Here is a 23,759-nt window from a genome sequence, read left to right as displayed (position 1 = left end):
CATCACCTCTCCTTCCTCCCTGTTTCCTTCATCACCTCTCCTTCCTCCCTGTTTCCTTCATCACCTCTCCTTCCTCCCTGTTTCCTTCATCACCTCTCCTTCCTCCGTTTCCTTCATCACCTCTCCTTCCTCCCTCCATTTCCTTCATCACCTCTCCTTCCTCCCTCTGTTTCCATTGTCACATCGTCTTCTCTGACTCAGATCCTCCTGCCTGTCTAAGAACCCTGTGATTACATTGGTCCCACCTGGATAATCTATCACAAAATCTTTCATCATATCTGCAAAATCTCCTATGCCATCTAAGGTAACGTATTCACAGATCCTAGGGATTATATCATGAACATCTTTGGAGGGCCATTCTTCAGCCCACCACACTGAGCATATTAGTGTTTCACAGCCACACATCAGATGGTTTGGTCTAGTAGAAAAAGCTGTAGCTGAGAACAAAGAAAGCTAAATATATGTACCAACTCTGGTAGACAGCTTTCAAAGATGGACCTCAATGATTCTGCTTTGCACTCGATGTTTGCATACCCCTATGACACTTTGTCTCTGCCCTGGGACAGAGAAACTCTCTGGGAATTTTCTGGGCGACCAGAGCATCTTTTGTTCTAATGAGGCAACTCCTGGTAGGCTCCTGGATAGCTTCAGGATGGGGGTTGGTCACAAGAAAGATGAAGCCATGATTAAAAGCTTGGAACTTTCAGTCCCACACCCCACATCCTCCAGGGAGGGGTGAGAGTCTAGAAATTGAGTTAATAATCAATCATGCCTATGTAATGAAGCCATCATTAAAATTCCTAAAAGATGCCATTTGGAGAGCTTCTGGGTTGGTGAATAAATATCTGTGCCAGGTATGGCACACTCCACAAGAACAGAAGCTCCTGTGTACAGGATCCTTCCTGACCTCACCCTATATATCTCTTCATCTGCAGTTCACCTATAGCCTTTTAATTTTATTTTTTAAATTATTGAATTGAGATGGGGTCTTACTATGTTGCTCAGGCTGGTCTTGAACTCCTAGGCTCAAGCGATCCTCCTGCCTCAGCCTCCCAAAGTGCTGGGATTACAGGTGTGAGCCACCATGCTTAGCCACACCTATATCCTTTATAATAAACTGGTAAGTGTAAGTGTCTCCCTGAGTTCTGTGAGCTGTTATAGCAAATTATCAAACCAGAGGAGAGGGTTGTGGGAACCCCCAATTTGTAGCCAAGTTGGGACCCACTCCTTGTAATTGGCATCTGAAGTCGGGGGCAGTCTTGTGGGACTCAGTTAGGCAGTGCCATAACTTAATTGTAGGACCCCCAGGTGGTGTCTGGAAACTTGGAGAATTGGCTGGTTTGAGACAAATCCATACATCTGATGTTAGAAGAGAAGTGTATGAATGTATGGGAAAAGGTTTTTTCCCCCTATTACTCCCTAAAATTAATATATTGAAGCCTGAATTCCCAATATGAAGGTATTTGGAGGTGAGGCCTTTGGGAGGTAATTAGGTTTAGATGAGGTTATGATGGCTGAGCCCCCATGATGGAATCACTGCCCTTATATGAGGAAGAGACCAGAACCCCCTCTCTCTCTGCAGCAAGAAGGTAGCCCTCAGCAAACTAGGAAGAGAGGCCTCACCGGGCACTGAGTCGCCAGCACCTTGACCTTGGACTTCTTAGCCCCTTGAGCTATGAGAAATAAATGTCTGTTGTTTAAGCCACCCACTGTATGGTATTTTGTTACAGCAGCCCAAACTGCCTAAGACAGATCCCCAATTCCTGGTATTCATGCCCTTGTATAATCTCCTCCCCCTGAGTGTGGGCTGGACTGCTGACATGCTTTTGACAAGTAGAATGTGGCAAAGTTGATGGGATGTCACTTCTGGGATTAGGTTACAAAAGATTATGACTTCATCTTGCTTGCAGACTCTCTATTGTTTTCTCACTTTGTGTATTTCTATGAAGCAATAACGAAGCAATATGCCATGTCAGGGGCTGTGTGGTAAGGAACTGAGGGTGGACTTCAGCCAACATCCCACAAGAAAAAGAATTTCACCCAATGGTCCACAATTAACTAAATCCTACCAACAACTATGTGAGGTTGAAAGTGGATCTTTCCTCAGTTGAGCCTTCAGATGAGACTCCAGCTCTGGTAGACACCTGGATTGCAGCTTTGTGAGACACCTTGAAGCAGGATATTGCTAAGTCATACCCCAGATTTCCTGACCCACAGAATGCATGAGATAATGAATGTGTGTTGTTTTAAGCCACCAAGTTTTGAGGTAATTTGTTATGCAGTAATAGATAATTAATATACCTTACAATAGATTGAATAAAGAAATTAATTCATCACGGGTCATGGACAATGAATCTCTGTGGACCTTAGTTTTCCATCTATATTATCGATTTATGAATCACTCCACTATCAGTTGAAGTCCTTTCCCTTTCTCCATTTGTCCCTCATTGTTTATATAACTGAAGATATAACAAAACACAAATGAGGCCTGGTCTCAGAAGCACTTCTAGGTCAGCTGAGAGTTATGTATTATACAATTCCAAAGTGACAGGCATATAGACTCTTAGATAGCATTGTTTTTTTGTTTTTGAGACAGAGTCTCACTCTGTTGCCCAGGCTGGAGTGCAGTGGCGCAATCGCGGTTCACTGCAAGCTCCGCCTCCCGGGTTCACGCCATTCTCCCGCCTCAGCCTCCCGAGTAGCTGGGACTATAGGCGCCTGCCACCACGCCCGGCTAATTTTTTGTATTTTTAGTAGAGACGGGGTTTCACCATGTTAGCCAGGATGGTCTCGATCTCTTGACCTTGTGATCCGCCCGCCTTGGCCTCCCAAAGTGCTGGGGATTACAGGCGTGAGCCACTGTGCCCGGTCCGATAGTATTTTTTTCCTTTATGCTTCAGACTGGAAAACAGCATCGTCCAGTTTAATAAGCTTTATATCCACATTAGACTTTTGGGCATATAAAATTATATTCATGTGTATGTGTGCATGTACACACACACACAGACACACACACATTTTAATGTATTCCACCATCTAACCAGCTCATTTTAAATTGGCAGGAAGTACCTCTGTTAACCCAAAGACTCACCCTTCCCCCTCTAAGCCAAGTGGTTACCTCTCTCCCTTGCGTCACACATGGTTCAAATATAACAAATGTGGCTCACCACACAAAAGTTAAAATGCATCCTTCGGAAACAAACTAAATCTCTATAGTAGCAAATGTAAACAGAAAAGCTCTATGCAGTAGGAGTCCAGTGTTGGCGGTGGAGGGGCCTGGCTTGGAAATGTCTGGGTTTTAGGGGTTTAAACAACTGCAGTGAGTCAAGCTTCTCTAGTCAAGAGCATATGATATAAACTGAGTTTGTTAAACGGACCTTGCGCGTGGAAACCTGAGCCAGGCATTTAATGGTTCCTAATAAGAGCTACTTGATGATGATCATCTTGGTCATTTACTCTGATTTTTCTCTCATTTATTCCATTATGCTTACAAGTAACCATGTTATTATGTATCAGTTTACAGACAGCCTAAGGCATATAATCATAAAATGTTAAGGTTAGACATAAACAAGGCCATGGCTTGCGTTAACACAGCTGGAACCTCTAAGCTTTATTAATTTGTTGAGCAAATCCAGGTGGTTCATGTTTCAATAGGACAGTGAGGTCTTGAAACACACCATGAGGTAGATCACTGGGAATCAGACCACAGCCTGCTACCTTTCTAACCCATTTGAACATCAGTGGCCTAAGGTATCAAACTTGCCCCCAAAGGCAGTCACTTGCCAATTGTGACACTGTCAATTCTACCTCCTACAATATCACATACATCTGCCCTTGCCTCTCTGTTCACGCTGCCACTTCCCCAGTTTGGGTCACCATCTCCTTTCACTTAGACCACTGCATCAGACTCCTATTCTATCTCCATTTCTAGGCTTACCCTACTCTAATCTAGTTAGCAAACTGCAACCAGAATAATCTTTGCAGTACATTCCAGACAGAAGTGCAAAGGCCTGAAGCAAGAAAGATTGTGGCCTTGGCAGGAACTACAAGAAGTGAGCGTGACTGGTAGCAGAGAAAGGGAAAAGCAGCAGCAGCTGGTGAGGTAAATGGAGCCCTTCCCCAAACCCTCAAAGCTCTCTGGTTGCCCCCCAGGATAAAGTCCAAACTTTCTCACATGGTACACTGCTGCTGTTCCTGTGCTGCTCCCCCTTCCCCTCTGTGCTGCTCCCCATTCCCTTCTCCCACCACCATGACCTGTCTACCCTTCAGCTCACATTCTATACAGAGGCCAAATTGTAGTGTATTTGCAAGTTTCCCAACTGGACTTTGCTCTCTGGCCTCCTGGTTTTTGCACATGCTATTCCCTGTGCTTAGAATATTCTTCCCTTTTTAAGATTTCAGCCTGAACATCATTTCCCCTGGGAAGCCCCATGGCCCTCCCATCCTCCCCACCCTATCCCCTACAAGAAAGAGGGTTATGTGTCCCTGCTGTGTAGTCCTACAGCAGTCTATGCTGAGTTTGATTCTGAACACCTGTTTACTCGTCTCTCTACCTGATTAACTATGAGCAACTTAAGGGCATGACTGTATCTTCCACACACCCCTGTATTCCCAGGGCCTGGAGTGGTCCCAGTCACAAAGCAGGTGCTCTAGGACTATATGCTGAATGAACAAGCACTTCCTGTGTCACCACTGAATCATGGAACGAGTGGATAACGGTACTTCTGTTTTTTTTTTTTTTTATTTCCATAGGTTATTGGGGGAACAAGTAGTGTTTAGTTACATGAGTAAGTTCTTTAGTTGTGATTTGTGAGATTCTGGTGCACCCATCACCTGAGCAGTATACACTGCACTCAATCTGTAGTCTTTTATCCCTCACCCCGTTCCCACCTTTTCCCCTTGAGTCCTCAAAGTCCACTGTGTCATTCTTACGCCTATGCATCTTCATAGCTTAGCTCCCACTTATGAGTGAGAACATACAATGTTTGGTTTTCCATTCCTGAGTTCCTTCACACTTGGAATAATAGTCTCCAATCCCATCCAGGTTGCTGCGGATGCCATTAGAGTGGATAAAGGTACTTCTTGGGCAGAGTGAATGAACAAGGTAGAGTGAAAGTGGAAAGCAGACTCAACCTGCATAACGACATCCACTTAAAGCTAGGAACAGTTGGTTTTGACTCCTTTCTTCTCACTGTCTTCTTTGGCTATGTAGGAACATCATTCTGGATAATTGAGTATTCCATAAAGCTTAACTTTAAAACTTAACATTTTATCTTAATCATTTTGGATGAAACCTTTCTAACATGCATTAGATCTTTCTTAAACAAATTTAACAAGTTTAGCCTACTTTAAATTTTTCTTGGTAACTTGAGGTCATCAAATATACTTCAAAATGGCCCCAGACTGGTGTGCTTTTTTATGTTCTAGTGTCTGACTTTAATAGTTAATTTGTCTTTTGGTTGCTGTCTCAGTCCACGCAGGCTGCTATAACAAAATACCATAGGCTGGTGGCTTAAACAATGGACATGGTTCTGGAGGCTGAGAAGTCTAAGGTCAAGGTACTGGCAGTTTCAGTTCCTGATGAGGGCCCTCTTCCTGGCTTTCAGACCAAAACCTTCTTGCTGTGTCCTCACATGGCAGAGAGAGATGGAGCTCTGATTTCTCTTCCTCTCCCTTTTTTTTTTTTTTGACACGGAGTTTCACTCTTGTTGCCCAGGCTGGAGTACAATGGCGTGATCTTGGCTCACTGCAACCTCCACCCCCTGGGTTCAAGTGATTCTCCTGCCTCAGCCTCCGGAGTAGCTGGGATTACAGGCGCCCGCCACCATGCCTAGCTAATTTTTTTGTATTTTTAGTAGAGACGGGGCTTCACCATGTTGGCCAGGCTGGTCTCAAACTCCTGACCTCAGGTGATCCACCTGCCTTGGCCCCCCAAAGTACTGGGATTACAGGCGTGAGCCACTGCACCCGGCCCTCTTCCTCTCCTTATGAGGACACTAATCCCATCATGGGAGTCCCACTCTCATGACCTCATCTAAACCTAATTACCTCCCCAAGGGCCTCATCTCCAAATACCATCACATTGCAGGGTTAGGGCTTCAACATAAGAATGGTGGGGGTGGGGGGTGAGGGACAAACATTCAGTCTAAAACAGTTGCTGTCAAGGCTGCTGCAACCTCAGAACATTAGAACTGAAAGGGGTCTTTGAGAGCATCTACTTCTTATTACTGTCAATGCCTGCAGTCTTTGCTTAACCTCTTCTTAATTTGCTGCTTCCTAGGCTTAGAACAAAACTGTGGAGCTTATAAGAACCGTATGAAAAATAGAACATGCAGCTTCTAAAAGAGGGAGGGTCATTATGCTTCTCATTTTCTGCCATCCACATTGTGGCTCAGGAGTGAGTTTTGCTTGCTTCCTTCCTAGGACTTGGTAATGTTCTGAAGGGCACTGGTGCCACCACCATGTGTCCAGGAGCAGGTGGCCTTTTACAGTGAGACAAACCCTAGGGTAAATTCTGGCCTCTCCGTCACAGCCCTTCTCAGCTCAGTTTCATCAACAGAAGAATGAGAATCAATACGGACCTCAAAGGGTTCTTGTGAGAAATAAAATGAGATAATGTAAATAAAGTAAATAGCACAAGGCCTAGCAGAATAGAATGTGCTGAATAAATAGTGTTCATCATCATTATATACAATAAGGCTTTCATCATTCACCACACAAACAAGAACAACTTGCTGAATAATAGAAAAATAAAATAGGCTGATTTAAAAGACAAAAATCAAAGGCAGCCACTTCAGAAAACGGTTTGATTCCGGATATTAAAATACTAATCTCTGACATCTGTATAGCATACAGCGCATTTTCACATAAGTCAGCTCACAGGAAGCTCTAGCCCTTTCAGGGAGGCAGGACAGATGATATTATTCCTATTGGACAAAGAAGAAACCAGTCTAACAAGGTTAAAGGCCTTGTATGGGGACACACAAGGCAGAACTGGAGAGTCGGGGTAAGCTCCAGGGTTGCAGACTCCCATTCCATGGGTTTTTGTTTTTGTTTTTCATGTCTCTGACCCCTTTTCTTATAGGACCAGTCTGGGCAACTAAATGAAAGTGACTCCCTGAGACCGGAGATTCAAGACTGAATTCTCAAACACATCAGTCCCTCAACACTCTGTGCACCATGAGAGAAGCCTCTGCGGTGCCAGTCAGCCTCTGAGGGGGCCACTGCCCTCTGACTTGTCCTGGAAAGTGTGGCTCGAAGTCTAGTCAGAGAAGACACGTCATGTTGCTTCAAAAGCATTACTACTCAACTGAGTGGATTTCTAGATCGTGTCCCACCCTTAGCGCTTCCCAGAAGCAGGGAGGAAAAGCCAATTTGAAAAAGGATATTTGTCTTCAAATTCCTTTTGCATTTCAAGCTTACTTTGAAGTCCCTGTGGCTTGGTCATGCATTTTTCCTCTTACCAAAGAGGCTTCATCAATTTCAATTTTTAAAAAATTGCCTTAACATACAAATGGACCCCCTGTTTATCATAGCTGGGGCTTCAAAACTCGTGAAAATTAATTACAAACATTCAGATGTTGAAGATAAAAATTTTAGAGGAGTTAAAGAGAGATGGTCCTCCATTCACATTAACCCAGGAACTATTGTTCTTTTACTATCATAAGAAACAACTGGGAAGCAATCAGGCAGGCCCACTAAACATTGTTACATTTGAATATAACTGTGGCTTCATTCTGAAGGTACTGCGCACACCTCCATGGGGGCCTCCATGGCTGACAGCCGTTCTTTGAGAACCACCTATTACCCACATCACCTTCTCAGAGTATCTGCTCCCATAACTACTGCTGGTTGGGGACAAGACAAAGGGCTCCATCCTCTGGCCACAGCTGCCTCACACTGAGGCCACCAGATTCTCCTTCTTAGGAAGCTGGAATTGGGATCCTCTCAGTGAATGCAGGCACTGAAATTGTAGGGATTTGTCAAGTAGGAGTTGAGGCAACCAAACTCAAGTTTGAGCCATGTGAATGGATGAGTGAGCCAATTCTGCTGGTCCACGAAGAGGAAGAAAGATGGATAACAAGCTGAGAGAGAGGCAGAGATGGGAGATGAAGTGGCCACAGAGAGAGACAGTGAAAGTCCCTGCTTTCTTTCTAGTTTCTTGGGACACAGGGGTGGGTTCTGTGATACATCCCAATGGTCTTCAAATAGATTTCTTTTGCTCAAGTTAGCTTGAATGAGTTCTAGTCCTGGTAACCAAATCATTATCGAAGACAGAGGCATGGCCATCATAGCAAAGGCTCAGTTTGAATCTAAATCTTCAGCTGGTAATTCACTAAGAAGCAGCCCTGACTATTATTTATGTTTTCTATTCCACTGCTCTGACCAGATCTGGGATATTTGCTTTAAGAAGCCAGATGCAAAGTTCTTGTCCTATGTCTTAAAAAACTCTTTCCAAGGCTCTGTAGAGCTCCCTTTTTTTTTTCTAAGTAAAATCTGCTTCTTCAGAAATGACATAACTCCTCTACTGATTTTTTTTTTTTTTAATAGAGACAGGGTCTCACTCTGTTGCCCAGGCTGGAGTGCAGTGATACAATCATACTCACTGCAGCCTTGAACTCCTGAGCTCAAGTGATCTTCCCATCTCAGCCTCCCGAGTGGCTGAGACTACCAGTGTGTACTACCATGGCTGGCTAATTATTTGTGTATCTTGTAGAGATGGGGTCTCACTATGTTGCCCAGGCTTGTCTCAAACGCGTAGCCTCAAGTGATCCTCCTGCCTCAGCCTCCCAAAGTGCTTCTCTGCTGATTTTAAATGTCATTTAACCCTGTGTCAATACCATCTTCTGCCTCAAGGACCCCACACTGGTGCCTCAGTAGCTGATTTCTCCCCTCCATGGAAAGAAAAACTATGTACATCTGAGACGCTGCAGCTGGTATCCTACTTCTTTCAGAGCATCAACAGGTGCTGTGAAAGAGCACACCCTCAGACCCGTGACCGTAAGCTCACTGCACCCTGTGCTGTTCATCTGCAACTTCCGTTCCAAATCTGACAGCTGCCATCTTGGTCCAACCCCTTCTCATGATATGGCCCCACACTACCTCTGTAACTTTATTTCTAAACATAAACTTCCTTTTCAGTCACTCTGATTCTTCCAACAGTCTTAATTGTGCCCCCGAGTCTTACAGCAACACCCCAAATAAATAAATAAGCACAGCTTTTTCTTCCTCTGTGAAATTCTGCCCTTAGGGGGAGGTAGTAAGAGTTCTTAAAGATCCTGATCCCATAAGGCCAGGATCTATCACAGCAGTAGTTCCCTCCTGGTGGGAGTTCCTTCTCTGAAACTTAGTTTCTGGTGAATTAATGTGATAAAGAATCAAAAGAGGCTCTAGTAATTTCTCCCCTCCCTGTACATGTGTGTTGCTTCCACTTTAATAGATTTCCCCACTTCTTAAATCGGGCCTTGCAACTTGCTTTGATCCATAGAATGTGGTGGACTTCTGAGTTAATGCCTTAAGAGGAATGTCAGCTTCTGCTGTTTCTCTCTTGGAAGCCAGCCACTGTATAAGAAGTCTGAATACCCTGCTGTTGAGAGAAGTCACTAGATCGAGGTCTGAAGCCACCTTGAATGCCAGCAGAGCTCCCAGTTGAATGCAGGCACCTCACTGAGCCCAGGTGACAGCAGCAGAAGAACCACTCAGCTGAAACTCAGTCGACCCAGAGAACTGGGAGAAATGATAAACTGTTGGTGCTTAAGTCACTGCGGCTGGGGATGGCTCATTACACAGCAAGAAACAACTAGTCCACATTACTTGGTAAAAGGTCAGTCCAAGTTCAAGAGGAATGATAACTGCTGTGTCCCTGGGAAGAAAAGCTCGTTTGTTGACTTGGACTTTTTTTTTTCAGGGACACCACAAATATCCCAGGCAAGGAACCTCTTCCTGCTGTTTTATCCCTTACATATTCCACTTGTCAACAAGTTCCGTCTTCTTCGTAAGTGCATCTTGGACTTAATCCTTCCTGTCTTGTCTCACTGCTGCCATGATAGCCCAGGCCCTTATCCCTTGAGTTTAGAAATCTACACCCATCCTCTCTTCCCCAAACTTTCTTCCTTTGATCCGTCCTGTAAATGACACTGGACTTGCTTCTCTTCCTAAACTAGGGCTTTCAGCATATCAGTCCCATCTAATTAACTCTTGCTTTCCAGGTCTGACCTGGTTCCTTTTTGTCCACTCCTCTACTCAGGAAGCCTGGATCCCAACCCACACACACATCAATTCTGTGCTTCCTCCAAGCCTCTGTCCTGCTGTTCCCTGACCCATTCAGCCACCAGCCACATTTCTTCCACCTTTCCACAATCTTTACTGAGTCCTCTTGTCTTCAAAAACTCACAACACTCTACCTCATAATTCAACACTTATTTATATAATTGGTGTGCTGGTCTGCAATTTTCTCTTAGGTTTATAACTCAGATTCCCAATTACATCATAAGATTGAGGGGCTATTTCTTCCTTATAGGCAAGTGCTGGTATAAAGATTTTCAGTAAAGTCATCCCTATCAATTTGAATGAGTTTTCCTTTTTAAGTCCCTAGTGTGCTTTACACAACTGTGCTTTAGAACGTTTGTATCTGTCACTGAATCGATATCCATTTGGTTCAGAAAGTCTGTATTTTTTTTAACGGAAAATTAAATAATACCCACCGGCAAAAACCAAAAAATAATTGAGTACAACAAATAATTGAGTACATAAAACCTCATTGTAGGACTAAACGTGGGAGCCAGGCAGAGTGGCTCACACCTGTAATCCTAGTACTTTGAGAGGCCGAGGTGGGAGGATTGCTTGAGCCCAGGAGTTTGAGACCAGCCTGGGCAACATAGCAAGACTCCATCTCTACAAAAAGTAAAAATATTTGCCAGGCATAGTAGTGTGCGCCTGTTGTGCCAGCTACTTGGGACACTGAGGTGGGAGGATCGCTTGAGTCTGGGAGGTCAAGGCTGCAGTGATCCATGATCGTGCCACTGCACTCCAGCCTGGGCAACAGAGCAAGACCCTGTCACAAACAAACAACAAACAAACAAATGTGGGGCCTCTTGTGTTCACCGAGTTCAGTGCTGCAGCAGGCCACAGGGAACAGCCACTGCAGCAGCTGATGCCTGGTACTAAGACCCATGGTCAGTTAGATAAAAAAGAGATGGGCAGAAATAAAACGCAGGTTATGAATAACATATTCTAGGAATTAGATGACAGGGACATACTAACGGTAGTCCATTCCCTGGGGAGAGCATGCCATCACAATATCTGCTGGTACTTTCACGTCTACCTGATATGTGCTAGGACTTAGGGTAGCATGCATTTTATTCATTTAATCTTCAAAAAAACCCTGGAAGGCACCGATGAGGAAACCCAGGCACAACTGAGAGTCATTGTGCCTAAAGCTATTAAGCAGATAATGATTCAAACCTAACTGGGTGTGACTCAGATGTCCACATTCTTTCCATCTTTCCACCAGCTTGTGTTGTCTCTTATGGGAAGAGAGGAAGAGATAAGACTTCATGGCATCAAGAAAGAATTTTGTCCTTTGAGACAGGGTTTCACTCTCATCGCCCAGACTAAAGTGCAATGGCGCAATCTAGGCTTACCGCAACCTCCGCCTCCTGGGCTCAAGCGATTCTCCTGCCTTAGCCTCCCAAGTAGCTGGACTACAGGCACATGCCCATCACACCTGGCTAATTTTTGTATTTTTGGTAGAGACAGGGTTTCACCACATTGCCCAGGCTGGTGTCAAACTCGTGGGCTCAAGCGATCTGCCCATCTTGGCCTCCCAAAGTGTTGGGATTACAGGCATGAGCCACCACGCCCAGCCAAGAAAGAATACTTAGCAAGCACTTTTACACACTCCACTGTGCTAGGTGTGGGGAAGATTGTTGAAATATATGGCTCTTTTCAGTGGCTACCAAGGAGAGGCTTGAAGAGGTAAAGCCTCCATAAATTCCATCAGCACTCTTCCACAAATAAAAGTACAATCAAGTAAAACAAGGGTGCCTGTGATGCAAGCTCAGCCTCAACCTCCTGAGCTCAAGCGATCCTCCTGAGTAGCTGGGACCATAGGCACATGCTACCATACCTGGTGAATTTTTAAGTTTTCTGTAAAGACAGGGTCTCCCTATGTTGCCCAGGCTAGTCTTGAACGCCTTGGCTCTAGCTATCCTCCCACCTTGGTCTCCCAAAGTGCTGGGATTATAAGCATGAGCCACCTCGCCTGGCCTATTAATGTTCATTTCAATATTGCTTTGGCTATCAACAAAAGTTGGAATTTTCACTTTAGCTGTAAAGTATAAATGGTACACAGCCAAGTGTGGTGGCTCATGCCTGTAATCCCAGCACTTTGGGAAGCCGAGGCAGGCAAATCACAAGGTCAGGAGTTTGAGACCAGCCTGGCCAACATGGTGAACCCCGTCTCTACTAAAAATACAAAAATTAGCTGGGCATGGTGGTGGGCACCTGTAATCCAGCTACTTGGGAGACTGAGGCAGGAGAATCTCTTGAAACCAGAAGGCAGAGGTTGCAGTGAGCTGAGATCACGCCACTGCACTCCAGCCTGGGCAACAAGAACAAAACTCTGTCTCAAAAAAAAAAAAAGTATAAATGGTACACAGGGATGTGCCATTTTAGAGAAGGTGAATTTCAGCCCACAGCAGTGAAGACATGGTATTGGGGGAGAACCTAAGGCCCAGACAAAGCTGCTGACGAACTGTTTTGGGCAGTGGGTCCAACCCCAGGGGAGCCCTTTCCTAGCTGAGAACAGCTGGTCTGGGAACACCCACAGAGATAGCCCAGCATACTGCAGAGTGGCTGTGTTGGGCAGCAAATGCTTCCCAGATCCCATCTCAGCCTGCTTTACTCCTGGGGCTTAGGATTTCCCAAAGCCAAAGAAGAAAAGAAAATGACTTAGAGCTAACAGCATGAACTGCAGACCCTCTGTCGCCACTGAGTTAATCCTTCGGTTTCCACAATGTCACAAAAGCAATCTTAATAATTCACCATACTATCAGAATTTCAAACTTTAATTCCCAAACAATTCACAAAGAAAATTCTGAAGAATGACCTCAACAGTAGCCAGAATCCATCCCAGAGCCCCTGTTTTCAAGGAAATAAAGGAAATGGGACTGTTCTCAAGTGCTAGAAGGAAAAGGCACTGGTCTTGCTATCAGGAGTCCTAGTCAAAAATCCTGTTTGGGGCCGGGCGCGGTGGCTCACGCTTGTAATCCCAGCACTTTGGGAGGCCGAGGCGGGCGGATCACAAGGTCAGGAGATCGAGACCATGGTGAAACCCCGTCTCTACTAAAAATACAAAAAATTAGCCGGGCGTGGTGGCGGGCGCCTGTAGTCCCAGCTACTCGGAGAGGCTGAGGCAGGAGAATGGCGTGAACCCGGGAGGCGGAGCTTGCAGTGAGCCGAGATCACACCACTGCACTCCAGCCTGGGGGACAGAGCGAGACTCTGTCTCAAAAAGAAAAAAAAAGATAATGTGAATATAAGTGCTTTTTGTACATAGTAGGTACTCAGCAATAGCTGAAACATACTAGAAAGCAGTGCTGACATTAAAACACAGAAAGTGCTGACAGAAACAAAACATTTTCTCTAAGTGAGAAACTGCCTTGACCACCACTGCCACAGCGCCCTTGGCTTTTTACACATACTCTAAACACAGTTTTAAAAACTCTTATCAGGGATAATGGGAAGCTTTCACATCCTATTTTTTGGGCTGACTTTTGTAAGGCAAATACTAACATCTGAAATGTATTTTAAATCTATTTTTAACAAGTCCAGGTATTATTTAGTTAAAAGAAACCTGAGCTGGTGAGGTCACCAGCTGTGATGGACCTAAGGCTCCACACGTATTGCAGAGGTGCGACTGCTGGCATCCTCTTAGGGCTGATGTGTGTGAATGATACAATCACTAGAGAACTTCTCATAGGTTAAAAGCGGGAAATCCTGACCCCAAATCCCTAATACAGAGGTTTAACGAACTATGGAGAAATGTCTCCTTCAGACACTCAGCCCTCACCTCAGCTTCATCACCATCTTCCTGGATCAGGTGCAGGCTTCATACCCAGACCATAAGACCTGACATCATCTGGCCCTGTCTACTTGTCAGACCTCATCTCCTGCCCCTTTCTTCTTAAAATTTATGTTTCAGCAACACCAACTTGCTTGGAATTCATCAGTGTGTGTGTGTGTGTGTGTGTGTGTGTGTGTGTGTGTGTGTGTGTGTGTGTGTGTGTGTGTGTGTGTGTGTGTGTGTGTGTGTGTGTGTGTGTCATAAACTGTTCCCTTTGCCTCCAATGCCCTTACTACCCCACCCCACCCAGCCCTAACATCTAGAACCTTTCTACTTAAAGTGTAGTCCTGCAGCTCTGGCATCCCAGAACCTTGTTAGAAATGTAACAGGCCTATTCGAGGCCTACTGATAAGAATCTGTATTTTAATAAGACCCCAGGTGACTGGATGTACTTTAAAGTAGAGAAGCCCTAAACTAAGACCCCACTCTTTCCAGAAGCCCTCTTCAACAGACAATAGCCCCTGCCTCCCTACCATGCCAGATAGATGGCCCTCCTGGGTGCTCCGAACCTTTTGCTCACCTCACTTATTATAGAGTATTTTGCATATGCTTATCTGTTCATGTGTCTGTCTTCTGTCCCAGACTGAGGATTCCCCACAGGCTGCAGAACATACTATCCTTGTGTCCCCCATTTTGTACAAGGTCTGACAGATGGTCAGAGCTTAAGAAATGTCATTTGACACAACTAATAACTTCTAAATATGTCTAAAATTCTCGTGATTTTATTTTATTTATTTTTTTGAGATGGAGTCTTGCTCTGTCGCCCAGGCTGTAGTGCAATGGCACCATCTCAGCTCACTGCAACTGCTGCCTCCCAGGTTCAAGTGATTCTCCTGCCTCAGCCTCCCGAGTAGCTGGGACTACAGATGTGCACCACCACGCCCAGTTTATTTTTGTATTTTTAGTAGAGATGTTGGCCAGGCTGGTCTTGAACTCCTGACCTCAGGTGATCCGCCCACCTTGGCCTCCCAAAGTGCTGGGATTACAGGCATGAGCCACCGCGCCCAGCCAAGTTCTTGTGATTTTAAACTTTATTTACTAACTTTAACCTCAATAACTAATAGTTTTAATAACTTTAAATAACTAATAGTTTTAGCAAGTTTAATAACTAAAACTTTAACAACTAACTTTAACGATGACGTCAGATACCTGTGGGCTATGTGTAAAAGTATTACAATTGGCTGGGCGTGGTGGCTCATGCCTGCAATCCCAGCAATTTGGGAGGCCAAGGAAGGAGGATTGCTGAGCCCAGGAGTACGAGACCGGCTAGGGGAACATGGCAAAACCCTGTCTCTACAAAAAATACAAAAATTATCCAGGTGTGATGGCACGTGCCTGTAGGCCCAGCTACTCAGGAGGCTGAGGTGAGAAGACTGTTTGAGCCTAGAGGTAGAGGCTGCAATGAGCCAAAATTTCGCCACTGCACTCCCACATGTGTGACAGGGCAAGACTCTTGTCTCAAAAAAAAAAAAAATTACAATTTAGGTTAATCATGTTACATATTTGAATCTAGATACTCAGAATGCTGTGTTTACGTACTCTTTATATTTAAAATATTAGAAAAATAATTTTAAATTTTATTTTTTTATTATGCAAAGTTTCAAACATACACAAAAGTGGGAAAGAATAATGAACCCATCACCCAGCATCAACAAATAATCCACTTTTTTTTAAACCATTCTTGTTTCATCTATTTCCCTCACCCCTACCTAGTCACTGTTTGGGGGCTGGATTGTTTTAAAACAAATCCCAAATATTATGTCATTTCAACCACAAATATTTCAGTATCTGTAATTTTACAGGACTTAACCACCATGCCATTATTGTAGCTAATAAAATTGACAGTAATTCCTTAATCTAATACTCAGTCTGTATTCAAATGTCCCTATTTCAAAGATGAATTTTTATAGCTGGGTTTGTAGAAATTGGGGGAGTTTTTTTCAGCAACAAAAAATAGCTCTCAATAGTCAAACCAACAGGCCTTAGAGATCTAAAGTGTGGGATCTAGAGACATGTTAAAACCGATGACGGTGGAATTTGCTTTTGAAGTCTGCATTTCTCCTGGCTGCAATAAGAACTTGGGGTTTCTGAGAAACATACTGGCAGAAGCAGTTTCAGGGGCAAATCCAATTACCTCCTAGTTGTTCTTTTAACGGTAAGTTCTGATCTATGCTCTGCAGGTCAAGAGCAGTTCAGATTTCTCTCTGCTCCTATTTGAGTCGTACTTCAGGTCTGCCTCCTGCTTGTTGTAGCTCCACACATAACACACCAAGGGGCAGAGATCTGGTTTCCACACAATGGCCCACCATTCAGCCAGATTCTGCTTTGTCCCTAAATATTCATTCCCCCTGGCTCCTGCTGGGTCTGTTATATTCAGATATGAACTTTCCAGGAATCTGATCATGTCACAGGCCTTTTTCTGTATGACAAGTTCAATGCTAATCATGAATAGCAGGCTTCACGCAGAGGTTTAGTATTATTCATGAAAATTGTGACTCCACATCCAGAAATAGGGCAAAAGTGGCCTAAAATAGGCCGGCTGTATCTCTGTTAAATCCACCAGGCAATTACCAACCTCTCTTGCTACAAACTGTACAAGAGGTTTTGCTCAACTATGTTAATCAGACACACTAGAAGCACAATATGCTGCCAGACTCAATGTCTGAGGTCCGGCTTGATGGGGAGCCCTGGTCCCCACAGGGTAAACTGAAGGGTTTTCCAAAGAACCAAAGCCAGACACCACTCACCCTCTATCCCCAGAAACCAGGTACTATAGAGCTCTCATTCCCAACTTCTACAAATCTCTCTGCCCAGACCATCTCAAGGCTAGCTTTAGAGATTTTAGAGGGTTATCAAGGGGCCACAGAAAAACTGAAATAATATTTAATTTTCCTTTTTTGGAACAGGAAAGCATATCCGGTAAATATTACAAATTAGAGGCATACTAAGTGGTTTATAGCATTTTGTTATAATTCTTTCTTCTGGAACCTGGTTTCAATGACCACATGAATCAGCTCCTATTGGCCCAGATTGTATTTTAGAAATGCAAGTCGAAGATTATCTTTCCAAATAAAAGTGCCCAGATTGAAACCCCCTCTTTACCACTCCCAAGAGAATGACACAGGCTGGTACTAAAAGACTATCTTTGTGTTGAACAAATGGACCGAGGAAAATCTGCTTTCCTCTCCCTCTGCTTCTTTCTGCTTTACATAACTAGAGGCAAATGAGATGTTTTTCATTTTAAAAATTTGATTAAGCAGACTGAGCAAAAGCCTATTCTTCTGGTCTTTACTGTTTTCTCAATTTGGGGACTGGGTGAAGGCGCACTCAGGTTGGAAGGATAGTGAAGCTAAGGCCGAACTGTCAGGCAGTGTTGATATCTGGGCGTTTAAATTACAAAAGGTGAGTACTGGGTCTGCAGCACTGGTCAGGGGCTGGCTTTCTCCCTGGAGGCCTCAGAATTCAGATGCTATTCTAGGTTTCAGTGAAAGGGTTGCCAGGTCCCATACACAAGCCTCCTGAGCTGAGAGGTGAGAAAGATGGCAAGGCAAAGAGTAGGTTTAAATAATAAGAAAAAAATAACCCAGATAGAATGTTATGAATTCACTGTCTTCTTCTTCAGCTCTAGGCACTGAGCTCTTTTGGCATATTTTAAAATACATTATATATACTACATTAATAGACTCCTTATAGAAGCAGATCTTGCTTTAGTTTCTGTGGTTCAAACCTTCTGCAAGACGTTTCTACACACAGTATTTTCTTTACCTTGTTTAAAAGTACAGTCGTGTATCTCTTAGGCAAGAATTCGTTCTGAGAACTGCATTGTCATATAATTCTGTTGTTGTGTGACCATCATAGAGTGCACTTGCACAAACTGAGATGTGATCGCCTACTACACACCTAGTCTATAATGGGATAGCCTGTCACTCCTAGGCTACAAACCTGAGCAGCATGTTACTGTACTGAATACTGTAGGCAATTGTAACATAATGGTAAGTACTTACGTATCTAAACATATCTAAACATAGAAAAGCTACAGTAAAAATACTGTATACAAGATAAAAATTGGTTTACCTATATCATGGCACTCGCCACGAATGGAGCTTGCAGGACTGCAAGTTGCTCTGGGTGAGTCAGTGAGTGAGTGGTGAGTGAATGTGAAGGCCTAGGACATTACTGTACATTACTGTAGACTTTATAAACACTGAACATTTAGGCTACACTAAATTCATTGAAAATTATTTTTCTTGAATAATAAATTAACCTTAGCTTACTATAACTTTATAAACTTTTTAATTACTTTAGCTTTTTGACTATTTCATAATAACACTTAGCTTACAACACAAACACATTGTATAGCTGTACAAAAATATTTTCTTCCTTTATATCCTTCTTTTTTTTTTTGGAGAGAGACTCTTGTTGTATTTCCCAGACTGGAGTGCAGTGGCATGATCTCAGCTCAGTGCAAACTCTGCCTCCCAGGTTCAAGTGATTCTTGTTGCTCAGCCTCCCAAGTACCTGGGATTACAGGTGCATGCCACCAAACCTGGCTAATTTTTGTATTTTTAGTAGAGATGGGGTTTTGCCATGTTGGCAAAACTGGTCTGGAACTCCTGGCTTTAAGTGATCTGCCCGCTTCGGCCTCCCGAAGTGCTGGGATTACAGGTGTGAGCCAACGTGCCCAGCCTTTATATCCTTCTTCTATAAGCTTCTTTCTATTATATTTTTTAAATGTTTTACTTTCATTTCCTTTTTAAACTTTTTTTGAAAAACTAAGACACAAACACACACAATAACCTAGGCCACACAAGGTCAGGATCATCAATATCACTGTCTTCCACCTCCACATTTTGTCCCACTGGAATGGGACAATAACACACGTGGAGCTGTCATCTCCTGTGAAAACAATGTCTTCTTCTAGAATACCTCGTGAAGGAGCTGCCTGAGGCTGTTTCACTGTTAACTGCTTTTTTAATAAGTAGAAGGAATATACTCTAAAATAACAGTAAAAAGTATAGTAAATACACAAACCAGTAACATAGTTGTTTACTATCATTATCAAGTATTATGTACTATACATAATTGTATATGTTATACTTCTGTGTGACTGGAAGTACAGTGTGTGTGTTTATTTATACCAGCATCACCACAAACACATGAGTAATGTGTTGCACTACAGCATCATGACAGCTACATCAGTAGGCAACAGAAACTTTTCAGCTCCATTATAATCTTTATATACATATATAAAGACTAGTCCACGCCTGTAATCCTAGCACTTTGGGAGGCCAAGGCGGGCGGATCACCTGAGGTAAGGAGTTCAAGACCAGCCTGACCACATGGAGAAACCCCATCTCTACTAAAAATACAAAATTAGCCGGGCGTGGTGGCACATGCCTGTAATCCCAGCTACTCGGGAGGCTGAGGCAGGAGAATCACTTGAACCCAGGAGGCAGAAGTTGCAGTGAGCCGAGATGGCGCCGTTGCAGTGAGTTGAGATGGCACCACTGCACTCCAGCCTGGGCGACAGAGTGAGACTCTGTATCAAAAAAAAAAAAAAGACTAGTCAAATGTAGTAGTGAGAAGGGAAGAAAGAAGAGTAGAAAAAGAAGTGTGATCTGTAACTGACTGAACAATCAGTTGAGATACTCCACATGAGACCACCATTGTATATGTGGTCTGTTTTGTGTGGTGCATGACGGTATCTTTTTAAGATTCATCCTATACCATACGCTCCTGAGGGTCAGGGTATCCCATTGTCTTTGTAGTTTGCATATACTAAACAGTGAATACAGGTGCTGGGTGTGGTGGCTCACGCCTGTAATCTCAACACTTTGGGAGGCCTAGGCGGGCAGATCACGAGGTCAAGAGATCCAGACCATCCTGGCCAACATGGTGAAACCCCATTTCTACTAAAATACAAAAATTAGCTGGGTGTGGTGGCGCACGCCTGTAGTCCCAGGTACTGAGGAAGCTGAGGCAGGAGAATCACTTGAACCCGGGAGGTGGAGGTTGCAGTGAGCTGAGATCATGCCACTGCACTCCAGCCTGGTGACAGAGCGAGACTCTGTCTCAAAAAAAAAAAAAAAAAAGGAAAAAAAGTGAATACAGGAATAAATGAATGAAACAGTTAGAAAACAGGCATTTTAGTAAAAGGCTGAAGAAATTGGGTTGTGAGTTATTATTATAAACAGTAGAACATGTTAGGCTAATGTGGGTAAAAGAACTACCATATCAGCTTTTTATGGTATTTAACAAGGTATTTATCAAATATCACTTCTGGGGACCCATTCAAATCCAAGTAATAAGTAGTACCATAACTGAGTTTCACTATGTATAAAGATGTTCATTCCAAAAAGTACAAGATATTTTTTTCCCCTAGGCTGCTTCTGAGCGGTTGCCCTCTCTATCCCTGAAAGAATCAGAAATTAACCTAAAGTAGGAATTCTCATGGGGCTTACCCATCAAGGGAATACCTTTAGAATGAGATGCTAAGGAAATCAGCATTCCTATTCCTGAAAAGCCTCAACAAGAGAAGTGAAAATCCTCAGCCCAGGATGGCTTCTCCTTTCACATGCTCCATGAAATCCACCAGCCTAACTACCTGACCTCTGGCAGGGGCCTCCCTCTCTGCACTCTTAGTGTTCACAGTCCTGTAAACCATCACATTGGGTATTACAGTCTTACTCTGGCAAGCAGGTATCTCACAGTACTTCCAGTAGACACCATCCTCGTGCTCTGCCACATAGCACCAGGGGCTCACGTCTCCATCTGGGTTTCTGTGGGGAAAAGGATAAAATTGATGACTTCTGATGTTTTAATTCAGCTGGTTCATTGCTTTTCAGTTTCACAGAAAAGGAAATGCTTTAGCTTCTGTATTATTTCTAATAGTTGGTCTGTATCTCAGTGCTATCTCTCATCAAAAGGGAAAAAATGGTAATATTACAAGAACAAACATATCTATTCTGACATATACTTCAGAGTTTGGGGGGAAGTGAGCAAAGGTAATATACGTTTAAGCAAATTCACTATAGTATAACTAGGACAAATGGCCATTGCACACATCATGCCAAATAGCACTGGCACCTTGAATGTGAACATGGAGATTCCAAGGCTAAGTAAGCATAGGGGCTCTCGACGCTGCTGATGAATATGCGAACTGACACAAATGGTCAGAGCAGCACTTTGGGAATTACAGCCAAAGGCCCTAGAAATATGCAAACCCTCCACCTGGCAATTTCCTCTTTAGGAATTTATTCTAAGGAAATCTTACCTGTAAAGATGTTCAACAAAACATTTTTATAATACAAAAAACAGGTGGAAACAGCAAATATCCAACAATAAAGGTTTGGTTAAATAAATTGTATATCCATAGAAGGGAATATGTGGTATAGAGACCAGTCTTATTAACTTGCAAATATATTCACAATGCCTTATGAGGCTTTTTTTTTTTTTTTTTTTTTTGAGACAGACTCTCTCTCTGTCACCCGGGCTGGGCTGGAGTGCAGTGGCATGATCTCGGCTCACTGCAACCTCTGACTCCCAGGCTCAAGTGATTCTCCTGCGTCAAGCCTCCCGAGTAGCTGGGACTACAAGTGTCCACCACCATGGCTGGCTAATTTTTGTTTTTAGTAGAGGTGGGGTTTCACCATGTTGGCCAGTCTGGTCTCCAACTCCTGACCTCAAGTGATCCGCCCATCTCGGCCTCCCAAAGTGCTGAGATTATTAGATTTTTTTTTTTAAAGAGGCAGTTATAAAACCCAATAGATGACATAATTCCATGTTTTGAAAAGACTTATTTAGGAAAGAATGTACACTAAACTCTTATAAAGTATCTCTAGACACTGGAACTATTGGTGATTTCAGCTTTTTTTCTTTTCTGGTTTCATTTTATTTCCTCTATAGTGAATACTCCAATGGTGTAATTTTTAAACAGTAAAATAAAATTCACTTAATAAAGACTCCACTGGGCCAGGTGTAACAAGAGCAAAACTCCGTCTCAAAAACAAAAAAAATAAAATAAAAATAAAATAAAGACTCCACTGACAAGCTTTCACCAGGATGAGGCTCGCATTTGCTAGGAATGCGTGCTGTTCCTTCCTCAAAATGCTGAGTCCTCAGAGAATACCGAAGAAAACTGCATCAGAGTCTCAGCTAGAACTTGTGATCCTGTCATGAGGTACCAACTTCTGATACGGAGATAATATTTTTTAACGATCTATTTCACACTTCTAAATGAGAATGGCCTGGAATAAATATGCTTTAAGGTCTTTTCAACTCATAGATGGCATAACAATAACAAGCAACACTACTGAAGCAGATAAATAAAACAGCAGGGGCTACTGGACACACAGAAAAGGCTCGCCTCTCTTCACCGCTTTCCAAGCCCCTTTTATTTAGACTCAGAACACTGGAAAGCTGACACTCCGGTTAGGCCGGAAATGGGCATAAAGATCCTGCAGCAGGAGCTGGGAGCAACCCCCATCAGGCCAGAGTGGGCTAAGCCTATCATGTGGTGTAGAAGATAAGCTTTCCCAAAGTACAAAGCGTCCTTTTGTTACTTGTGCCCAAAGGCAGGTGCCAGCACCAACTCTGCTCTTCCCTAGTCTCTGCCTTCCCTTCTAAGCCAGTTACTTTGAGCCCAGAAAAGTGCATTCCCATCATTCACCAAGTCTCAGACATCTCTAATGTGATGGGTCTGAAAAAGTCACACAAGACAAACATGGTGTCGGGTGTCAGCTGAGAAATCAAAGTAGGAGAACTTGTACAAAGCCCTTCTTTAAACAGTATTTCACTGTCACTTTCCTCCCTCTATTCAGTGTTCAGCTTTGATGTATTTATTTGGTAAAGCCCTTAGAAAACTGTTTATTATCAATGTCAAAACCATATTGAAAAGCATCTGAATAGCTTAATAAAGAACAAGCAAATTCATCCTTGACTTTGCTACAGTGCTAAAACAAAAGGCCTGGACTCTTTGATGTGATAATCAACAATTTCAGCCTCCCTCTTCCAAAGTATAAACTGGTATTAAATAGTTCAAGTCTCCTGCATTCCATCAGATCAAACGAGAGGGTTTGATATGATGGCTGACCAGGGCTAAGGAGAAAGGTGGTCCCTCCTGGCTCTCACTGCTCTCTTAATGGATGTTTACGGGTACATTTCTAGGAGCCCGTGAGTAGAAGTGGGTGCTAATCCACAAGAAAGAAAAATTTTTCACATAAATTAGGCCTCACTGGAAACTTAAAATTTACCTTAAAGTCAGACTTAAAAACATGAGCTCTTCTGAGAAGGCTTGCTTGATAGGAAGCAACAGAGCAATAGAATAAACCAACAGCCTACTACCAAGAGATACTTTGGAACAAGAAGATAAGCAACTATGGAAAAACAAAAACCAAACACTGGTCTCTCTTCCTAAACACTCTTCCCAGCCCAACCAACTATTCCTATGAATAGAAAACCTAGGGGAAGGTAATAAAAAATGAGGTGGGACTAATTTTTTAATTTATGCAAAAAATAAATTAACATATATAACTTGGAAAATAAAATATAAAAGAACTATTTAATGAGCATGTGTAACTTGAACAGTAAAATACAACAGATAGCAAAATGTGAAGTGGCAAATACCCAAAATGGT

General features: G+C 43.2%; 1 protein-coding gene across 4 annotated transcripts in view; it reads right to left on the bottom strand.

Annotated features, from left to right (window-relative positions):
* The window catches only part of KREMEN1 (kringle containing transmembrane protein 1), a 109,276-nt gene that overhangs the window by 50,173 nt on the left and 35,344 nt on the right, over positions 1 to 23,759 (bottom strand). For all 4 annotated transcript variants that reach the window (XM_058431498.1, XM_058431497.1, XM_032140085.1 and 1 more), the window contains exon 3: positions 20,813 to 20,904. In XM_058431498.1, coding sequence (XP_058287481.1) covers positions 20,813 to 20,904 — 92 coding nt within the window. The remainder of the gene's footprint in view (positions 1 to 20,812; positions 20,905 to 23,759) is intronic.

The sequence above is a fragment of the Hylobates moloch genome, unplaced genomic scaffold (genome assembly GCF_009828535.3).
Source record: "Hylobates moloch isolate HMO894 unplaced genomic scaffold, HMol_V3 SCAFFOLD_19, whole genome shotgun sequence".
Lineage (NCBI taxonomy): Eukaryota > Metazoa > Chordata > Mammalia > Primates > Hylobatidae > Hylobates > Hylobates moloch.
Note: the sequence above shows the minus strand (reverse complement) of the source record. Positions and strands in the feature narration are given on the sequence as shown.